The sequence below is a fragment of the Colobus angolensis genome, unplaced genomic scaffold (assembly GCF_000951035.1).
Source record: "Colobus angolensis palliatus isolate OR3802 unplaced genomic scaffold, Cang.pa_1.0 Scaffold517, whole genome shotgun sequence".
Taxonomy (NCBI): Eukaryota; Metazoa; Chordata; class Mammalia; order Primates; family Cercopithecidae; genus Colobus; species Colobus angolensis.
Genome location: NW_012118677.1, coordinates 258,152 through 279,517, shown reverse-complemented (window position 1 = coordinate 279,517; position 21,366 = coordinate 258,152). Strand labels below are relative to the sequence as shown.

Sequence of the window (21,366 nt, the reverse complement as noted above, 5' to 3'; positions counted from 1 at the left end):
AGTGTTACATGTTACAGAATTTTGGCCAAGTTGTTGGATATGTAGGATCTTTTTAGTAGTATGAGGATTAGGCAGTACTGGACATGCAAAGATAACAGCCCAAATTGAGATCTTCTACTTGGGTAACTTTGAGTTAATGCAAAGCTCATTATTATTGAATATATTCATAGGATGCATAAATGTACTCTTCTTTCATCATTAATACATAATAGCAAAAATGAGTTTTCTTTGATCATTTAGGTTATTCTTGTCCTTTTTGGATAGCACCTTGAAAGTGAGTTACGCTGGTCTGGTACCTTTGCTTGAGAGTTACATTAGACTGAAGCTTTTATGGAGTCATCTGACAATAACTTAAAAGGACAAACTGAAATCAATATGAAACTGAATATTCCAGAAAAATGTGGTTTGTTGAAAGTTTCCATTTGTTTTATTTCCCAGCTTTGTTGTTTTATGTCTTTATATAAAACTTTTATTCTCTGTAGCAGTGTTTCCAAGATGTGACCTACAAAGCATTCTTTTCCTGCTTTGTTAATATGGATTAAACTGTGGCAGTTTATCTACTGCAGGACTTCTCAGAGCCTTTGACAGTACTAATATTCCCTGTGATTCTTTTAGAATGAGATGTAGTATCTGATGTTTCCCAAGCTTATTTTACTTCGCCTGCTGCGCTCTTCCCTACCACCTCCTTTTTTTTCACTTAATGGAATATCTACTATGACAGATAGCTGGCAAATAATAACTGTAGCATTTTCAAATGAATTTTCTCATTTACCATCACAGCAGTCCTGAGAAACAGAGACAGTTTTGTTGTCGTTTTTTGGATGAGGGAGGAGCTGAGATCCACCAGAGTTCAGGCTGGCACCAGGATGCAGGTGTTCTAGTAACTTACCCAGTCTTTTATCTCCCTGTCAAGCCTTCAGTTCAAGTATGAGGCTCTTAGTCCCACATGGCAGGGCTCTCTGCTGGCAGAGTTGGGGGATCATCTGGGTGATAACAGTGATCTGAAGTTCCTGCGTCCAGTGGCTGGCCCACAGGGCTTTGTGGTCTCCTGTAGAGAACTTTCTAATCTGAGTTGATAATGCAGTGAGAGAGTTGGTCCTTATGTACCTTCTTTGAAGTAGTGGCTTAGGCAGCCCCTCAGGTAGGCTTTCGAGTAGGAAAGTTACCCAGGTACTCAACTGTGATTCACTTGTGTTTGCTTGCCACCTTTCACCCCATGGTACTATGTCATGTTTTGCTCTTTTTATAGAAAGAAATTCAAGCCATGAGTCAGTGCAGCCATCCCAACGTAGTGACCTATTACACCTCTTTTGTGGTCAAAGATGAACTTTGGCTGGTCATGAAATTACTAAGCGGAGGTAAGTGGATTTTGTTGTTGTTATTTGTTTGCTTGTTTTCTCTCCTTTTGTTGGAAGCAGCATATTGGAGAAGACTTTAGATTGAATCCTTTCTCTCTTATGTTTGAAAGTTTGTTTGGTTTCTCATTGCCTAGAGGATAACATCCAGATTGCTTTGCATTGACCTTCAAAGCTTTTCATAATTTCACTTAACTTCCGAGAATATGTATGTCGTCTTCTCCAGGTATGAAATGCTCGACCTTCTAGGTTGAGAGGCAGCCCCCGGAATGTATTATGTGCTCTCACGCCTTTGTCCCTGACCTGCCCTTTTTCTCAGCCTTGCATCTCTCCTTTCTTTTCCATGTTCTCAGGCCTAAAAGGTCACATCCTCTCCACAGTCGCCGCTGTTTTTTTTAAAAAAAAGTTAGCCAGTCCTTTCTCCTTGAGTCCTTTCTTTTTAACATTATTCAGGTCCTTAACACATTGCAGTTTGCTGAATTATCTCAGTGCCATTTATTAGAATGTTCTGTGATGATGGAAATGTTCTGAGGTGCTGCTATCTACTTTTCACTAATCCTATGTGACTCTTAAACACTTGACATGTGGCTGGTGTGACTGAGGGACTGAGTATTCAGTTTTAATTAACTTACATTTAAATCACCTTGTGCGGCTCCAGTATTGGACAGTGCATATTTAGATTGTGAACTTCGTGAAGATTGTCAATGCACTTTGAATTCATTGAACTTGGTGCCCAGTAGGTGTTCACTAAATGTGGTTTCAGTTAACATGGGGAGAAATGTGTGCTGCATACTCACTTGCAGTGTTGATCAGAAGTGGCACTATTCGCATCCTATTGTTGCATTTGGGAAGGGAAAGTCACTTCCTTTCTCTAGCTTCAGATCCCTGCAGTGATGCAAGCCATTGACAATTTAATTTATAAGGTGCTTTCACATCCTGTATTTTATTTCTTTTAATCTTCTAACATCACTATCAGAGAGGGAATGATAATGATAACCATTCCCTTTTTTGAACACTTAGACTCTGTGGCTAGATCCTATCCAAGGCAATTTACTGACCTTACCACATTTAATCTTGACAATATCCCTGAATGGCCTGTGTCACCATCCCTGTTTTTCAGAAATTACACCAAATCTCAAGGGAGTTTAGCAACGTGCCCAAGGTCACACACATAGTAAATGTTGGTGCTGGAATTTGTGACTCTAAAATCGGTTGACTTAAAAATTAGTATGCGGTGCTGCAAGTATTTACACTTTCATTTTGCATGCATGGGCACTGAAGCTTAGAAAGCCCAAGTGATTTCCTTGGGAACACCCAGCATACCCACATCTCTGGTATGTTCTCTTTTGAGGGCTTCATTCCCTGTGTATCTTTCTGAGACATGAAGCATGGTTTAGAATCAGAGGAGAACATTTTGCTGTGCCTGGACAACCCGAAACTAGCATAGCAGGATTTATATGACAGAGCCCATTTTAATCTGCAGATGTCAAGGGAGGTGTCTTAATGTTTTCCTTTTTTAAAAAAGAAACTCTCTTGGATCAAGCAGAAGCCCAAAAATGAGGTGACGAAGGCATTGTAATTGGCTTGGGTCTGCTTGTGTAGGTCTTGGTGGGGAACCCTGGAGAGCTTAGTCCTGTTCTGTTTTCAGTCTTCCTCAATCTTATTAGTCATTGTTTCCTTGAGTGCCTACTTCAGTTTTTAATTAAAAAGAAAAAAAAAGTAAAAGAAAAAGGAAGCCTGCCAGAGCTGGACTGCAGTGTTGAGTGCTGGGACTGCCCCTTCATTCAGCAGAGGGACTTGTGCTTTGCCAACAAGATGATCTTAAGCCATTCTCTTTTTGTGGGGTTCTACCAACTCTGACGAAATGAGAAATTCTGGTGACTTGAGACGCTGAATAGTCCCAAGTGCTCTGCTCAAGCTGGAGATTTTACCTTTTGCTTTTATGAAGCTGAGAATCTTCTGTTTTCTAGGGAGGATCTGACAGAAAATTTCTTTGTCTTTTTAAGAGTCCAATTTAACCTCTCTGAGCTTTAGGTAAGAACAGGTTTTAAACAGGTTTCTACAGGTAAGGATGTGGGCAGACGTGGACTCATTCATTTTTCTTTCAGCAGGGCAGAAATGCATGCATGCCTGGTATGGTATATCCTTATACAATAAAAAGAAAATGTTTTTAGAATTATCATTTTTTAAATGACGCAAAAATCTAAGAGTCAACAAATAAACAGAGGTTTTTTTTCCCCCCTCTGGGGAAAAATATGCATTTGTTTTCTTCTATTTCATTACATTGAATCTCTTAATGAGGGGCAGGCAGCTATATCTGATGGGGAAGCTCAATCCTCTTAGTTAATTATAAAGAGCCTAGAGCCAATTTCAGGTCCTGAGGTAAGCCGTTTGTTAATTCTTCAGAAATGTCAAACCCCCAGGTAATTTTGGCTTTTAAACTGACCCAGGGGTTTGGAATACTAATTAATATGTGTTGAAACATGAATTCAGGAGTGCCAAGGATACTAATATGTATATGGTAACAAAGTACTAGGTATTTGTTTGTTTACTGTAAGTGTTAGTGCCTCAAATGTATCAGGTAAATGAAATAAAGATCAGCCGGGTGCAGTGGCTTATGCCTATAAGCCCAGCACTTTGGGAGGCTGAGATGGGCAGATCTCTCAAGCCCAGAAGTTCAAGACCATCATGGGCAACACATTGAAACCCCATCTCTACAAAAAATACAAAAATTAGCCAGATGTGGTGGCATGTACTTGTAGTCCCAGCTGCTTGGGAGGCTGAGGTGGGAGGATCGCTTGAGCCTGGGAAGTTGAGGCTGCAGTGAGCTGTGATTGCTCCACTGCACTCCAGCTTACAAGACATAGGCAGACTCTGTCTCAAATGAAAAAGAAAAAGAGAGAAAATAAAGATCATGCAGTGTCACAGGAAGGAATCTTCTGGTTATAAGCAGAGGTCTAGAAACAACATCCTTCTTTCCCCCTCCCAACTATGATTTAGGTCCTCAGAGAGTGGGGTTTTTTCTCTCAGCAGTTCGCTTCTGCCTGTTCTCCTGGCCTCATACTCCTTTCTTTGTCAGTTCAGACTTTTTGCACCCTCTTTGGAGGGTTGCTCTTAGGAGTTTTTGTGAGAAATGCTGTAACCAGTATTTCTAGGGAAAAGGAACCAACCATGGAATGGCCATGAACAGCCTTCTGGTTCCTGACCCAGAATCCTTCTCATTAAATTCACACTGAAAGTGCTCTTGCAAACTGGGATTTAGTGTTTTTGGTCATGGGGCTGTCGTTCAATTGTTTGTGTGCCTTGGGAATATTTGCGTTAAATAAAGCCCATATTTTGATGTTTCCATTACATTTTATACATAATGGAGTCTTGTTCTGAAAAGGTGATGAAGGTGATAATTCTTCTGTTTGTCTACTTAGGTTCAATGTTGGATATCATAAAATACATTGTCAACCGAGGAGAACACAAGAACGGAGTTCTGGAAGAGGCAATAATAGCAACAATTCTTAAAGAGGTTTTGGAAGGCTTAGACTATCTACACAGAAATGGTCAGATTCACAGGTATGACCCCTGCAGAAATGTTTAAATTCAGCTGTTCATATCTTCAGCCCTAGTTGGTAAAGAATGTTAAGGAAACACATGTTGCAGGCAGGTATTGACATTACTTGAACTTAGGCTAAATAGATGGGAAAAAAGTACTTAAGAAAGAAACAAGTGAATAAATTTTGATGAATTATATTGGTATCCTTGAGGATTGCTTCAGTGGCTTTCACTGAAATAAGAGTAGAATATAAAAAGGACTACATGGACTCATTTTAAAAAAATCAGTTTTGGTAACTACTCTTGAATTATACTAATTGAACTAGATAGCACCTCTATCTTTCTAATACAAGCAAGACTATCCAAACATTGTAATATGTGAATTATTTTTGATGTGGTGAGAGGGAAGGAGGAGGCACACATCTTTTGTGACATAAAATGTTAATTCTTTATATAGTCAAATCACATAGAATATGAGTGCTTGATGTTTCAAGTGAGTTAGTGCTACTTGGGCTCTTAGGAATTATTGCAAGTAAATAGCCATCTATCCGTAATACTAATAATGTAATTCTCCTACCCTGAAATTTATATTTAATTATTTCTACTATATTTTTCTTTCTTTCTTTTTTTTTTTTTTTGAGACAGAGTCTTGCTCTGTTGCCCAGGCTGGAGTGCTGTGGCATGATCTTGGCTCACTGCAACCTCTGCTTCCCGAGTTCAAGTGATTCTCCTGCCTCAGCCTCCCCGAGTAGCTGGGATTACAGGCACCTGCCACCATGCCTGGCTAATTTTCATATTTTTAGTAGAGATGGGGTTTCACCATGTTGGCCAGGCTGGACTCCCACTCTTGACCTCAGGTGATCTGCCTGCCTCGGCCTCCCAAAGTGCTGGGATTACAGGCGTGAGCCACTGTGGCTGGCCTATATTTTTCAATAATTAGAAACAAATTACTTTAGAAATCAAACTTATAAATTGCAAATTGTCATTTTTCAAAGTACTAAGATTGCACAGGTTTTATATGATGAAGAAATATACTATATAATATTATAATTAGTATTTATAATCGGTCTCTCACCAGAGGAGAGAAGTTCATTTTTCAGAAAGAGAATTAACTTGGAATTGTACCCCACATTTAAGTGGAAGTGGAGGAGCTTTACATAGACTGGGCTTTAATACTTGATAGAATGACAGTAGTGTGAGTTTCTGGGCAGTCTCTAACTCTGAAGCATAAAATAGAGAGTCTACTTACTGATGATTTAATTAAATTTGGATAATTACTTCATAAAAAATATTTCTTTCTAAAATCCTAACTCTCCCCCAGGAGTAAACTATAAAATGACAGTTGAATCCTTATACCTTTCTTTTTTTTTTTTTTTTTGGAGACCGAGTTTTACTCTTGTTGCCTAGGGTGGAGTGCAGTGGCGTGGTCTCGGCTCACTACAACCTCCACCTCCTGGGTTCAAGTGATTCTCCTGCCTGAGCCTCCCAAGTAGCTGGGATTACAGCCACCTGCCACCATGCCCAACTAATTTTTGTATTTTTAGTAGAGATGGGGTTCCACCATGTTGGCCAGGCTAGTCTCAAACTCCTGACCTTAGGTGCTCCACCCGCCTTGGCCTCCCAAAGTGCTGAGATTACAGGTGTGAACCACCATGCCCAGCCTATCCTTTTAACTTTTAAAATCTGTGATATAATCTTAATATTTGTGAAATTATTATGTTAAAGAGCTACATTGTATGATATGTTTTAAAATCTTCCTGAGTGAATCAATACACTATAAAGTCTGTACCCTATAATTTATTTTCTATTTTTTTTTTCTAATAGGGATTTGAAAGCTGGTAATATTCTTTTGGGTGAGGATGGTTCAGTGCAAATAGCAGGTAAAACTGATAAATGGAAAATTTTTTTACTTGATTACAGAAGTGTTATAGTTTCAAGGCATGTCGAATCGTTCCTGAGAAATGAATAAATGCATGTAATCTCTTTTAAGAATGATATTTACAGAATGTTTGGGTCCGAAGGATAGCATGTTTTCCTTATTGTTTTGATAAGTCATTAGATCATCCTGTGAAAAATACCATTTTAGTACATAGCTTTTTGATAAAGAACAATTTTACTTTCAATTTTACTATGTTTTCTGCCTTTCACATTTTATAATGGTAATATTCATATAACTTCAAGAAATGCACTTGTAAAAACATTTTTCGATAGGTTTGAAAATTTAAAACATCATACACATCAATTAAAAACTAATTTATTTCTTAAGAGGTATCTGAAACAATTGTGAACATTAAAAATCTGGGCCATGTTTTGTTAACTCTGACCCAACATGGCTGTTCTTGACAAAGCTGGTAGGCTGGGGATGCAATGAATGTCTGTTGCATGAACACGCAATATCAGGTGAGCACCTTCTATTTTGTTACTGGCCCTAGAGTAACCTTAAAGGCCTGAGATAAGATGTAGCCACGTCCATATTAACTCTTGCTTTACCCATGTTGTTGAAAGTCTGTCTCAGCAATCCTTTTAGCTTTCATGGTTTCTTTAGGGGGTGTTCTTGGCATTTTTTGGCTAGACAGTCCTTCCCTATACTGGACTGACCCTGTCATTGCAGAGAAGAGTAAGATGAGCCCACTTGTACCCATCACCTGGTTTCAATAATTATCAATCTTTGGCAATTCTTGATTTATCTGCTGCTCTGCCCCCCACAACCCCCCGACTCTGGTGCCTCTCCTCATCGTGGATGCTGGATTTTGTTCTTGAGCCATCTGAGTTAGTGCTTTGTGTGTGCATATCTTGTCCTCACGAGTGGACTTTATCCCACAGGCTAGGGACAGTTTGAAAAAGTACTTCAGTTAAACAAGTAACAGCTGAAAAACATCTGTGGGCAAAAATTTCAAACTAAACAGTCCCAAAAATTTCAAACTCTCCAAACTAACTAGTTGTTCAGAGTGCAGGCTCTGGTGTCAGCTGACTTGGTCAAAATTCTGAGGCCACCACTTAGTAAGTAGCTCTGCCACCTTGGGCAAGTTACCAAACCTTCTTAAGACTCAGTTTCCGTAAAGAGGGGTAAAAATATAAACTACTTCATCTTCTTTGGTGAAATCAAAGTCCAGTGATCTCAACAGTGGCTGACACATAATAGGCTTGCAGCAAATATCAATAACTGCTGTTTTACCATGGCTGCTGCTGCTACTACTGTTGCTACTGTTACTACTGTTACTTCTGTTACTACTGTTACTACTGTTACTTCTGTTACTACGACTAACAGGATCACACTGATACTCCCTTGCACTGACTGGAGATCATGTGAACCTGGAATTGTCCTGCAAGAGCTTCAGCTCTGAGGAGAGTTTATGACTTATCAAAAGGTGATACTTATTAATTATGGAATTTGGAAGCTAACTTGCCATTAATCTTGCTCTAAGCTGATAAGGAAGTACAACTAATTTTCTGTTTTATGATGAAATGATGATTTCTCACAAAAAGGGTCAAAATAGTGAACTGCCTTTGAAATGTGAAGGCTGGTCAACCCCTGCCTTATTCTGTTACTTGGTCCTCTGCCAGTCATCTCATCCCATTATTCTTGTCAGATTAATGATCTGAGCCTCTTCCTGAGCCTTCTGGAACACACTGTCCTTTTCTTTTTCCCAGTAGGAATCCCCGAGGTAAGATCTCCTGACTTTTTCCTTCCGTCACAGGCCTTTGAGTGTTTCCTCACTGCCGAGGTGTCTGTTGTGACCCAGTACGTGCCTGCACTGCGGGGCCTGCTGAGTTCAGAAGGGCTCAGGCAGGAAGCCCCTGTGTGGGGTGGTTGTGGGAATTAAGTGAATTGAAGTGTAGAGAGGGCTGTGCCTTTTCTGTGCCTGGCATGTGCTGAGGACTTTGTGTTCCAGTCATCCGGGGCATCCTTGGTATCTTTTTGAGTATGCAACTTCATGCTTGCGTAATAACAGAAATTAGAATGGCCTTTTTCCAGATGTGTGGTGGCTGCTTGACAGGCACCTAAATGTACAGCTTTGGCATCTCTGGAACTATTGCTTTCTGGAATTCACATTTAATTTCCCCCATATTCTCTGACCTGATCATAACATCGAACTAACACAGTATTTAAAGTTTGAATTTTTAAAGTATTAACTGTAATATAAAGTTATTGCCTTAAAGCATTTTTAATATGTCCTTGGAAAGGTAGATGTTACTGCTGTCCTCATTTTCTAGGGGATTGACTTTCTTGGTCAGGCACTTGGTCACTGCCTGAACAACAACAAGGACCAGGAGTCTCTGGATCTTTTGCTGGCATCCTTGTCAGTGGGTGAGATAGAGGAGGTGGGGGGAAGAGTAGAACGTGGAGACTCAGCAATGGCAGGAGTGAGACAGTCCCTTTTTGTTGCTACTTGGACAAATAATACATTGCTTTTACCCAGACTGTTTTTGCTCTCTTCCATGTGTATCTTTATGCCTCTGAGGGGAAAGTAAGGTTTGAGGGAGGGGAGGTGGGGCACCTGTAGTTTGAAATAAAAGTAAAGAAGGGGAGAAGTTAAGTTTGTATTTATTTCTTTGAGTATAATATACATTGCCCACCTTGAGAGTATTATTGTGTGCATTGTTTTTCAGAAAGGGCATTTTTGCTATCCTAATAGAAAACATAATGATTTTTGTTTTTTTAGGGGAAACACTCACTTTTACATATGTGTAAATTCCCCTTTTCAGAACTTTTTATCAGAAAACAGATTAAAGGGCCTGATTTAGACCATGAGAAAACCTCACTTTATTATGCAGCTAGAAGTATGGTGGATAGGATAGTGTGCCTGGTTCTGTTTAACACAGTCCAAATTCTCTGGGAAGAACGTACATTTCTATTGAACGTGGGTGTAAAATCAGGAACTAACGCTGTCTTGAGTGCTTCCTGTGTGTCAGGCCAGGTTTTAGGTTCTGAATGCTTTGAGTCTCGTTCAGTCCTTAGCACAACTCCAAGGGGAAGGTACTATTGCATCCATTTTACTAGGAGAAACTAAGTTACAGTGGGGAAGTCAGTTGCCCCGGTCACACGTAGAATAAGCGGTGTATCCACGCTTTGGGTTTGGGCAGTCTGACTCTAGAAACTGCCAACTCACATCTGTGGGATTTCCAGGAGGAGGACCTAAAATCTGGATTTAAATGACCTCACTTTGAGATGGAATATACCACAGCAGTCACCATCTCTTCTATGTCTCTGCATAAGTTGATTCCCCTTTGGACCAGGGAACATATTCAGCACCTTCTTCCTCCTTGCTCTTTCACGTTGAAACACAGGGGTGTCCCTGGTAAGGTTTCAGTGGATAGGAGAAGCAACCATCTAAGTGTCATTTGCTACAGAATTAAGCTCAACAGTGACACCACACTCTTTTCAGACTGGAAAACTTCAGGTTTGATATAGTGAATTAGAACTTGAAGACTGCCTACTCAGGGTTTAAGAGAAAATGCTTTCCTTCTTACTGTACCTTCTATGCTTAGAGGTCCAGTGTGAGTAACTTCCTGATAATCAACTTGGATGCCCTGGAAAATGTAATAGGTTTTGCTGCACTCACTGTGTGATAGAAGGGGGAGTGGCTACTTGAAAGTCATGTTCTTCCCACGGCATAGCATTTTATTTTCCAGTTTGATGCCCTGTCATATTGTCAGGAAGAGCTTAGTGCTTTGACAAATGACTAAGCCTGTTTGTCCAGAATTAATGAGAGTCACTATTTTGAGCAAACAGAAATTCATATGAAACGGATCACTTTGGGATGGTTTCTGCAAATCTATTTAATCTCAGATTTTAAAAAAAATAGTGGCTCCTCTTAATGTTCTATAAAAATGTTGATTTCAGCACATTTGATATATAAAGAGCTCTGTAGACGCTTCCTACTACATTATGTAAGCTAGATCTCATGCTCATTTTCACTTACTTTTGCCTTTGAGGTGTGTGTGCGCTATGGTTTGAATTTTGTGTGCCCTCCAGATTCATATGTTGAACCCCAGTCACCAATGTGATGGTGTTAGGAGGTGGGACCTTTGGGAGGTGATAAGACCATGAGGGTTAAACCCTCATGAGTGAGACCAGTGCCTTTATAAAGAGGCCCAGAGAGCTGCCGTGCCCTTCTACCGTGTAAGGACACAAAGAGAAGGCACCATCTATAAACAAGAAGGTGGGTCCTTACCAGATAGTGTATCTGCTGGTGCCATGATCTTGGACTTCCCAGCCGGCAGAACTGTGGTAAATAAGATTTTGTTATTTTTAAGCCACCCAGTCTAAGGTATTTTGTTACAGTAGGCCCAATACACAAAGACAGTGCTTATGTGTGTGAATGTGAATTGCCCTTCCCTGGTTTTACGTAACAGAAATAAAAACCGCTACTGAGCAAAAGCAACCTGGAACTCTAGAAAGTTACCATCAAACTGCCTCAAGTATGCACATCCATTCAAATCAAGCTTATGCCCTGGGTTTTTCACTGTCCAAAGTACATTGGTAGAACTTTGGGTAGCATCTCTTATTTACTGGGAGGGAGATTATATCCTTATCAGCCTTGAATGCATCTTCAGTGTAAGTCTGCATCTTGAATACTGAAAACCCCATGACTAAAAGTGCCGGGAAAACATGCAAGGAAACTTAACTTGCTTCTGTCACTTCGATGTTATCCATAAGGAGCCAGAGGAAGGTGTGCAAGGTGGTTGAGTTTTTACACCCATAGCTGCTAGGTTCTTTCATTTTCCTTCTATGTTCTTTGGCCCTCATAAAGTGCACTTTACTGCGGAGGGTGGGGGTTGAAGAGTTATTTTTTTGTGTTGCAGGGATGAGAGGTTGCTGCTTTGAGCAAGGTAATACGGGCATCCGAGCAGCCCTGGAGTCAGCTTCTGATTAGTATGGGAAAGCTCCGAAAGCCCCCGAGGCATCCAGTCAGGAAATGATGTCATCACATTTATGAGCACCTTGGCCCAGAGCAAGGGCTCTGACACCAGACAGCCATGGTTCAATCCTGGCATTGCTGCTTCTAGCTGTGTAACCAATTTATTTAGCTTCTCTGTTCCTCATTTTGCACATTTGTGTAATGAAAATATACTACAGCATTAAAGGAGTTAAAACACATTTTGTTTTAGAATTTGCTAACTCATTGCTTTTGTATTGAAATTGGGATGGTGTCCTCTAGTTACTTAGGGTATGGTAAGCTCACGGTGGCTAGGGAGGCAAGGCCTTAGGCACTCCATCTGACCTCCTGCCATATTGTTTTGCTCTTCTCTTCTCTTCTCTTTGTCCCATCAATTTCCTCAGTATCACCAGAGTGAAGAATCCGCAGTATATATCTGACCGTATCTCCCCTTGCATAAAGTTTATAAGCATTGTTGTTGGAATAAAGGTCCAGCTTCCTAATAGTGGCAGATGAGGGACCTGCCTCTAGTCTTGTCTGCAAGTGCTTTCTGCTGTGACTTGAAATGCTTATAGCTTCTTGTTCAGGGTTCCCCTTTCTTACCTGAGTAACTTCTTTTCATGACTCATTCATGAAGAATTCTTTCCTTGAGAAGCCTTTCCTGATTATTTCCTCCACCATGCCCACCTGCACCGGGCTAAGCACCTCACCCTGGTGGTTTGAAAGGGTTCTGTCCATCCTCTAGCTAGCCTATGACACAGCACTGAAATTGGGCCTCTACTTTACTGTCTTCCCTTCAGACTGGATACTTCCCAGAGGGATAAACTCTGTGTTGTTCATCGCAACATCCCCAGATAGTACCTGACACATGGCAGGTGTGCCTGAACTTTGGGTCAGTGCAGTCTGCCTCGAGGCACGCGAGACACCCTGTCTCAGCGGCAGGTTATGCAAGTACATGTGCCTGTCGGTGGCAGAGGGAGCAGATGTGAGGCATAGCTGAGAGTTCAAATGAGTAAGAATATATCAGCTTAGCAGGGAGAGAGGCAGAAATATTTTAAATATTTAGGTATGTATACTACTGCATATTTTAAAGGCTAGAAATAGTTTTTAATGAGCAATATCACTTCTGATATTGGACAAGCACTGCCCTAGCCTGCAAGCAATGAAATGATAATGTTAAGAGTGAAGCAGAGAACGTGAATGAAGAGGCACTGGTTATACTCAGAAAACAGAATACACATGAAAATTAAAATCGGTTGGGGGAGGGTTTAAGTGTTCTATAGTGAGCCAAAATATTTGTTTTGCATTTCTGGAACAGTTGATAGCTATGTGAATTATGGTTTGATGAATTACGGCAAAATTCTCATACATGAATTTTTTTTTTTTGGCGTAAGTGAATAAGGACAGTAAGTTAATGTGGCTCCCTGATTTTTGGTGTTTTGACAAATGGTAACATTTGTTAAAAACTCTAGAATGAACCAAGAATGTAGTCACTTCTGGAAACTGAGGTTTTTGTTCCAGCTGTACACCATCAGTGAGAAATACTTGAGGAGATTGTAAGCAGCTTCTCATGCTTTAACAGCTGCTAGCAGTTGTTTGAGCAGCAACTTAAGGAAATGTTACTGGGTGAACCTCCGATGGAGGAGAACCACTTTACTCTACTCCCCTGCTGGAATTTTTGCTCAGCTGTGCACGTTTAGCTACAGGGGGGACACGGTTGAGCTTCACAGAAGAGTGTCTAGGGGGGCATGAGGCAGATGGGACTCAGTCTCCCTCCTTCCCTCTCTTTTTTCCTTCCTGTAAGGGCCTGCAATATCATTATTAAATTAAATTTCACATGTTACCAAAAGCTACAGAGGTCTGGCTAAAATAAGAGTTTTTAGACTTGAAAGCCGAGCAGTTCGGTCCTTTGCTTATTTTTTTGTTTATTTTTCTTTTTCCCAGAACCTCCATTTGTATAGCCTGCTCCTTCTGTGGGGGAAAAGGTAAACGTTAGGTGTTTGGTTTCAGTGTACCCGCAGTGGTTAGTTGACAGGTATTTATTGAGCATTTGCTATTTTCTAGGCACAGTCCTCTGAGCTGACACAGTGGTAAGCAATGGAGATATTGTGTCTACTGTCATGGAGTTTATAGTTTAGGAGACACAGACATTAAACAGTTAACTATATAAATTTAAAAAATGTGTTAAGTGTGAAGGGAATGCATATATCTGGGTAACTTAAGTTAGCCACTTTAGGACTAGTTGAATAGGTTGTAATGGGGATAAATCTTAAATATGTATTATAAATAGGAATAAGTTTTGATCAATAACATCTTGTAAATTATTGCACGTATCGTATGTTGATTATAGATTTTTAGGAAATTTAAATAACGTTAACCTGTGTTTACATTCTATGGAATATGATTTAACACTTGATTGTATGTAGTGCACTTGAGGACACAGTAGCCAATCTAGGCCCCCCGTGGTTGTTAACTTACTGTCCTTACCCTTTGCTGGCCATAGTTTGTATCAGCTGTAAAATGATGTGCTTAGGTTCTCAAATTCCCTTTCAACTCTAACAAATGGATACCTTCAATAGAAAACTCTGTGACCCCTGTGCGGCAGAACTGTGCTTCTCACAGTCTTTCCCAATTCTTTTAATGGGAGAACCATTCTTCTATTGAGTAGGCCAGCAGTCTTGGTGTTCCTCGATCCTTGTCTTTCTCTTGGACTCTACATCCTGTCCAATATGTTAGTAAATCCTATGGTTGACCATATTTCATCAGCTCCCCGCTGTCATCCTGGTCCACAGACCCATCAGTTCTTGTTTGGATTATTATGGCAGTCTCCTAAAAGGACCTCTTCTGCCTTTGTGGTCTGTTCTCTACACGGCATCCAGAGTATTGCTGTTAAACTAAGTTGACTTGTATTATGCCTTTCCTCAAAACCGTCCAACCCCTTCCCATTTCAGAGTGAAAATCAAAATCCTTAAGGTGCCTCGTGAGGCCTTATAAGATCTGGCCCCTCATTATGTCATTGATCTCAGCTCTTGCATCTTCCTCTTCAGTCAAATTGGCCTCCTTACCTTGCATGCTGCTGCCTCGGGATCTTTGCATGGGCTGTTCCTTCTTTCCGGAATACTCTTTTCCTTACCTCCTTCAGATATTGGCTCAAGTGTCACATCATTGAGACTTCCAGGCCTCATATTGTAACCCCCCTACCCCATATTTTGTATTCCCTGCCCTTCTCTATTTTCTTTGTTGTACACATCAGCGTACTCTCTATCAGTGGCTCCCTTAAGGTGTGCTCCTAGAGCAGCAGCAGCAGCAGCATAAACTTGATGAAAATGCAAACTCTTATGCTTTTCCACCCTAGACCTTCTGAATCGGAAATTCTAGAGGTAGGGCCCAGCAATCTGTGTTTTAAGAAGCCCTCTAAGGGTTGTGAAACAAGCTGAAGTCTGAGAACTACTGCTATGTATTATGTTTTGTAATTTAGCTTTTATCTGTATTGACCTCTCCCCCTTACCCCTGCTCCAACTTAAAAGTTAGCTCTGTGAGAGCAGGGGTTTCTAGTCTACAGTCCCAGTACTTAGAACTGGAAGTGGCACTTAGTAAGATCTTGGCAAACAGTTGTTAAATGAATTAATAAACATCTGACTATATAGTAAATTTAGATTAAAAGAATATTGAGCAACAGTTCAGTGACTCTTCAGTGTTAGGAGATTTCAGTGTGAGGTTTTCTTTTATCACAGATTTGGAAATCTGCAGATTCTTTGATGATTCAACTAATCCTTCTGAAAACTTTGTAAAAAAATGGTGTGCATTGTTTCCTTAAATACTTGTAGCAACTGGAGTTGTGTTATTTTAATCTTCTCCCATAGGGATCATATCTTTAACATGTACAGATGGGCTATTGTGGCTTAATGGAGGCTTCTGATAGTAGGGCTAGTTGAGTGGAGATTTGTATAAAAAAGATCACCTGCAGGTATATGAATATTGTATTGGAAATTTAGACTTATTAATATTTGATGTAAGTTGTTTGTGCCTGTCTCTGCGAATATGGCCGTCCAGGAGCCCTCGCTCACTTTAGAAGCTTGCCTTTGGCTTGGGAAACAGTAATACCTGTATAATATACTTACCTGGTGCTCTCCTTACAACAACTCTGTCGATTCAGCACAATAGTTCCTTCAGATGAAGCATCTGAGGACTGCTGAGCAATTGTGGACTTGTTTAAGGTCATTCTGAAAGTCATAAAAGCATTTCACTCTCAGATCTCCTCAGACTTCACTTCTTGCCATTAGGTTTTGCCCCTACCCCACCAATATACTTCTTAACTCTATGCCTTCTGACAGTTCAGCAGCCCCAGGGCTCAGTTCCTTCCGTTGTAAAGTAAGGAAGGTTGACAAGATGTTCTCCAAGGACCTATCTTGCATAAAATGTTCAAATAACCCTTCATTAGCTGCAGTCACTAAAGACATTCTCAGTACTATTTTAAAGAATTCAAATCAGAGGATTATCTTGGGCATAGAGAGGAGAGTAAGCCAAGGCTCTGTCCTGTGGCTGCTTTTACCAGAACATCTTTAAAAATAGTCCTCCCACCCCACACTGGAGATCCAGGGAAGAATGGTTATGTGGTGTGGGAATTATCTGTGTTTTGCCTTTTTTCAGTGTAATTATCTTATTTAATAGAAAGTAGACCACTAGTGAGCTCTTGGTCACGTGTATCATCGGACTTGAAAAAGCTGTCTCTTGGCCTGGGACCTTCACTTCAGCACAGCTGGGCTGGGACTCCTGCTTCAGCCTTCCCTTGTGTTGCTGCTCCAGGTGTGACCACTGACTCCACTTCTTACTGAAAACTCACCTGCTTTGGGGCAAGGGTGTAGCTCTGACATAGATGGGCAGATTATCTGTGGTTTGCCATTTTGTTCAACTGTTGCTCTCCACTGCTGTGGCTAATCGACTGCATCTGTCAACTGAACTTTGAGCCAAATATAATTGGCATTGACCACCACTTATTCTTTTTGTCCCTTTTAAGCCTGTGTTGCCTTGATTGAGAGAATGGCTGAGGAATTGGGGAAGGAGTAGCAGCCTCTATGTTTTTACCAAGAATCATCCTGTTGATTTTTTTTTTTTTTTTTTGAGACAATCTTGCTCTGTCACCCAGGCTGGAGTGCAGTGGCATCATCTCGGCTCACTGCACCCTCTGCCTCCTGGGTTCAAGTGATTCTCCTGTAGCTGGGATTACAGGCATGTGCCACCACACCCGGCTAATTTTTTGTATTTTTAGTAGAGACGGGGTTTCACCATGTTAGCCAGGATAGTCTTGATCTCCTGACTTCGTGATCCACCTGCCTTGGCCTCCCAAAGTGCTGGGATTACAGGTGTGAGCCACCGTGCCTGGCCTGAATTTTTCTTTCAATTTGTCTGTCATGAATTGATTTGATTCCTTGTAGAAGGTGCAAAGGATGTAGTCTATTTGAAGGAAACTGGTTGATGGCAATGTCAGGAGTGTACATATGAGACCCCATTCATGGGAAGGCTTGCTTCTTTGTGTTTATTTTAAAAGATGAAACTCTACCTTTATGGACTGTTTTATGATTTCTTCTTCTGCTGTCAGGAAAGGCTGTGAAATTGTCATTCTCTGATGTTTCAAAGAAGGTCATGACTACTGCTCCCTCATTAATAGGCAGGGAAGATGGATTTGTCTAGAGCAGTTGATAAGTGACTCTCTAGGGCCCAGACTCAGGAAATACTGTAGGATTATGTTTTTTGACTGTGAATGACTTGGACACCATGCCATGGCCATGTGTATAGAGCCAAACAAAGCCATTGAACACCATTTGCTTTCAAGCAGGAATAAATAGAAATGAAAACCAGGAGCCTGATGTGGGGTGAGGGGAAGGGATTGGGTGGGAGTGAGGGTGTCAGAAGAACCTCTTTGGTTTTACCTGGTTCCTCTTGGGGTACCAGGTTCTCTCCCAAGCAAGATGGGTGGTGTGTCCCAATATGTAGTGGTGTGTGAATAACTGATTACTAATAGTAAAGTGCCAACATATTTATTGACTTGCTTAAAAGATAGGCAATTCAAGGTTATCACTCTAATAATATGATATCAGGTTGGTGCAAAGGTAATGCAGTTACTGCCGTTGCTTTTAATTTAAAACTGCAATTACCTTTGCACCAACCTGATATCACCCTTACACAATTCATCAGAGGTTTTCACAAATGCGAGAGAAAGGAGTAGTGCCACATAAATCTGTGCTGAGAATGATGTTTACCTATGGCCTCTCTCCCAGTACCATCACACCTGCAGTGAGCAGCTGTTACTGATAAACCATTAGTAAGACTTGTGATTATAAATTATTTTCATAAAAATCTGTGTATTCCCAAAGAGGTGTGCCATGTCTATGAATTTATTCTATTGGACTTATGTGACACAGTTGAGAATCACTGGGTTAGATCGTTCTGTCTGGGATATCATTTATGTTTTTAGAATTGCCCTTGAACTTACTGTGTCATAAGATACATTAATATGCACACATAAATACCTTTTTCCTGCTCCTCTTTCTCCCCTGCCATGGTTCCCTTCATCTGAGAGGTGAAAGAGGAACCTGTGGAGTTGGCTGTGCATTGAGATCTTCCAGTTCCACTGAATCATGCCATAGTGCCTGCTAGGAAGACAGTAATCTAGAGCAGTGCCTCTCTTCTTCGATGTGCATTCATTCAGCTGGGGATCTTGCTCTAATCCGGATTCTGATTCAGTAGGTCTAGAGTGGGACTCAAGATTCTGCATTTAAAGCCTCACAGGTAATGCTGGTCTGGTTTATGGACCCCACTTTGAGTGACAAGGGTCTAGACTAGGATGTCAAACTTACTTCTGTCTCCTATTTTCCTAGAAGTGTGTTATTTTCTTTGTTGTAGGTTTATGTAAGTATAGCCCCAACAGCAACTATTGGCAAAAAAGTGAATTAGATTCTTCTTGCAGTATGTTTTCTTCCCCCTTGAGATGCCTCTGCATTTACTTGTTTTAATTTGTGCTTCTGGCATTAAAAGCCATGCTTGATACTGGAGCTGTTTTAAAATCCAAAATTGCACTGTGTGCTAAACTGTTTTCTTGCTAATTGTTTATCAAGTCCTTTTGGGGATTGCAATGACTTTGGCCTCTGATGCAATGGTTAACCCTTAGCAGTCAGAAAGTATGAATCAATGTGGCTAGACTGAGGAAAGGCAGGAGACTGTAAGAGTTAAGAAGCCTTTGGGTACAAATAACAGAGCACTGGTCTGAAAGGAGATGAAGCAGCAGAAACATTAGTTATCTCACATAGCAAGAAGTCTGGGCATTTGGTGTCAGAGTTGGTGCAGGGGCCTAGAGATGTCACAGAGGTCATGGACTCTTTCCTACTTTCCCTTCTGTGTTGGCAGTGGAGGTTGGGCAGCACCTGCTGGCATGGGTTGTATCACTCCTGTACATCACATCTTCATGGGCTGTTGTCACTACTAGCATCACCTCTTCACGTGACCATTCTCAAACAGGAAGGACATTGGGGAGCAAAGGAGCCTTGTAGGATGATTCTTTTATTCAGGAGAAAAACTTCCCTGCAAGAGCCTGTACTGTATTATCTTTGGATCTTATAGGTCAGGACTAGGGCAGAGCCACTGACCATTCACTGCTGAAAAAGAGTGATATGCCATTATTGGCTTAGATCAGTAAGATGAATCTCCCAAGGCCTGGCAAACAAAATCAAGATTCTGGTAGAGAAGAACAGGATATGGATGTTGGGCAGTCAACCAACAGGGTGTGCTCCAGGAACTGATACTGAGAACCAATCATATTCTAAGCTTCTCATGGTAAAGCTTGAGGACCTGTTGCTCAAAGAAGGAAACAAGCAGGCAGTGTCATTGGGACTTAACATTTAGGCTAGGCCTGTTCAATTTTAAAGCACCTCTTTGGAGTGGAAACATGGCTCCTTTGTATGCGTTGTGTCTTCCCTTGCTGCCTGTCTTCTTTCTGTTAGTTTTAGGGATTGTTGATGGCAGACTTACTAGAATCAGGATCCCACAGTATGCCTCTGAATAGGGGCCACATATGTTACATCACACACATTGCTATCTGGCCTTTTTGGCTGTGGGTGTGCTGGAATACCACTATAATAATAGAAGGAAAACTACTCCCATGTGCAAAGTGGCGTGATTTCAAGAAGGAAGCCAGCTCAGTGAGTGTGGGTGGCTGCTGCTCCGGGTCTTGTTGCATCTTGACTTGGCCCGCTGGGCTTTCTGCTCTACTTCTTGCCCTGAGCTATGCTGCGTTCTGCTGAACACAGCGCAGGTGCCCCGAAGTGCAACACCCACCTGGAAGATTTAAGTTATCCCTCTGCCTCCTTTGAGTCAGGACAGCAGAAAGCATTCTCCTGCTCTGGATTGCAGGGTTTCCTAGTGTAGGTTGGAGGGAAAGGGTGGCCCTCCCAGTTTGCACTCAGACTTGGCTTTCAGTGCCCAGAGGTCTGGTGACATTCTGATGATGGTCGGGCTCCAGGAAAGTGAAAAGTTGCACCTGTTTCCTCTATAAACAAAAAGAAAACAAACAGAAAAGAATTAGTATCCAAAGGCTGGACTTAATTATACATAAACATAAAGCAGAAGTGGTGATTGGTCAGTTAAAGGAGCGAAAGCACTTTGCTAAAGTATACAATAATTGAATAAGCATTGCAATCAGAAGGAAACAATACTAGTATCCTGTTGGCTTCCATATAAATGCTGAATTATGGCCTAGGATGAGCTTTCTTGTTACTCTCAAATGCCCTGGAGGGAGAAAGATTTTGACCAGAGAGTGCTATGATCAGAAACTGCCCTTTAGGAAGATTAATCTGGATGTAATAAGTAAGTCTGGACTGCAGTTGGAAGAGGCATGCCTCTGATTCTGTAACTGCTAACTGCTAAAGCCCTGACTTTCCCTGGTCTGTGTTTTTCTTCTCTCACCAAGAAAATCAGGCAAAAGGGCCCTGGGAATTAGCAGCAGAGGATGGTGCCTTCAGCGCTGAGTGTAGTATACTGGGCCCATTAGCCTGTTTCTTGTATTTATGTTGTTTAGGTCATGTCATAGTCATTCTATTTAAGTTAATATATTCCCCCATGTTAGCTCTCACTAAAAGGCCAGGATTGTGTCTAAATCAAAGCTCTGTTAGCCCATGGTGTCTAAACCCACATGGTGCATGTACATAATTGTGCACAGCCATGTATACTGGGCATAAGTGGATGCTGTACAACTGACACACATCCTAGTACAGAAATAATAAGAAAATAAGGAACTACATGGTTAAAAAAAAAAAAAGCTCTCTTTAGTCGGTTCCCAACAGAATTAGGAAAATATTTGCTTCTGTTTTCTACTCATTATTATACAGTTTGCATAATTGAAGTCACAATGTACTTCTTTAATCATCCAGCGTTGGTGGTATAACATTTTAAGGAAACCTGTGGGACTCGGGAAGGCCGGATGCTGGCAGCCCTGAAAATGTTCCCGGGTGTTTAGAAGAACATTTCAGTTTTGTCAGTCAAGTCTTGAGAGTCTCTCATGAGAAAAAAACAACAACTGGGACTCAAACCAAATT

The 21,366-nt window shown here is 41.1% G+C and overlaps 1 protein-coding gene across 1 annotated transcript in view; it reads left to right on the top strand.

The window, feature by feature from the left end:
* The window catches only part of STK39 (serine threonine kinase 39), a 300,851-nt gene that overhangs the window by 78,761 nt on the left and 200,724 nt on the right, over window positions 1–21,366 (top strand). The window contains exons 7-9 of the mRNA XM_011960610.1: window positions 1,250–1,358; window positions 4,778–4,919; window positions 6,723–6,778. Coding sequence (XP_011816000.1) covers window positions 1,250–1,358; window positions 4,778–4,919; window positions 6,723–6,778 — 307 coding nt within the window. The remainder of the gene's footprint in view (window positions 1–1,249; window positions 1,359–4,777; window positions 4,920–6,722; window positions 6,779–21,366) is intronic.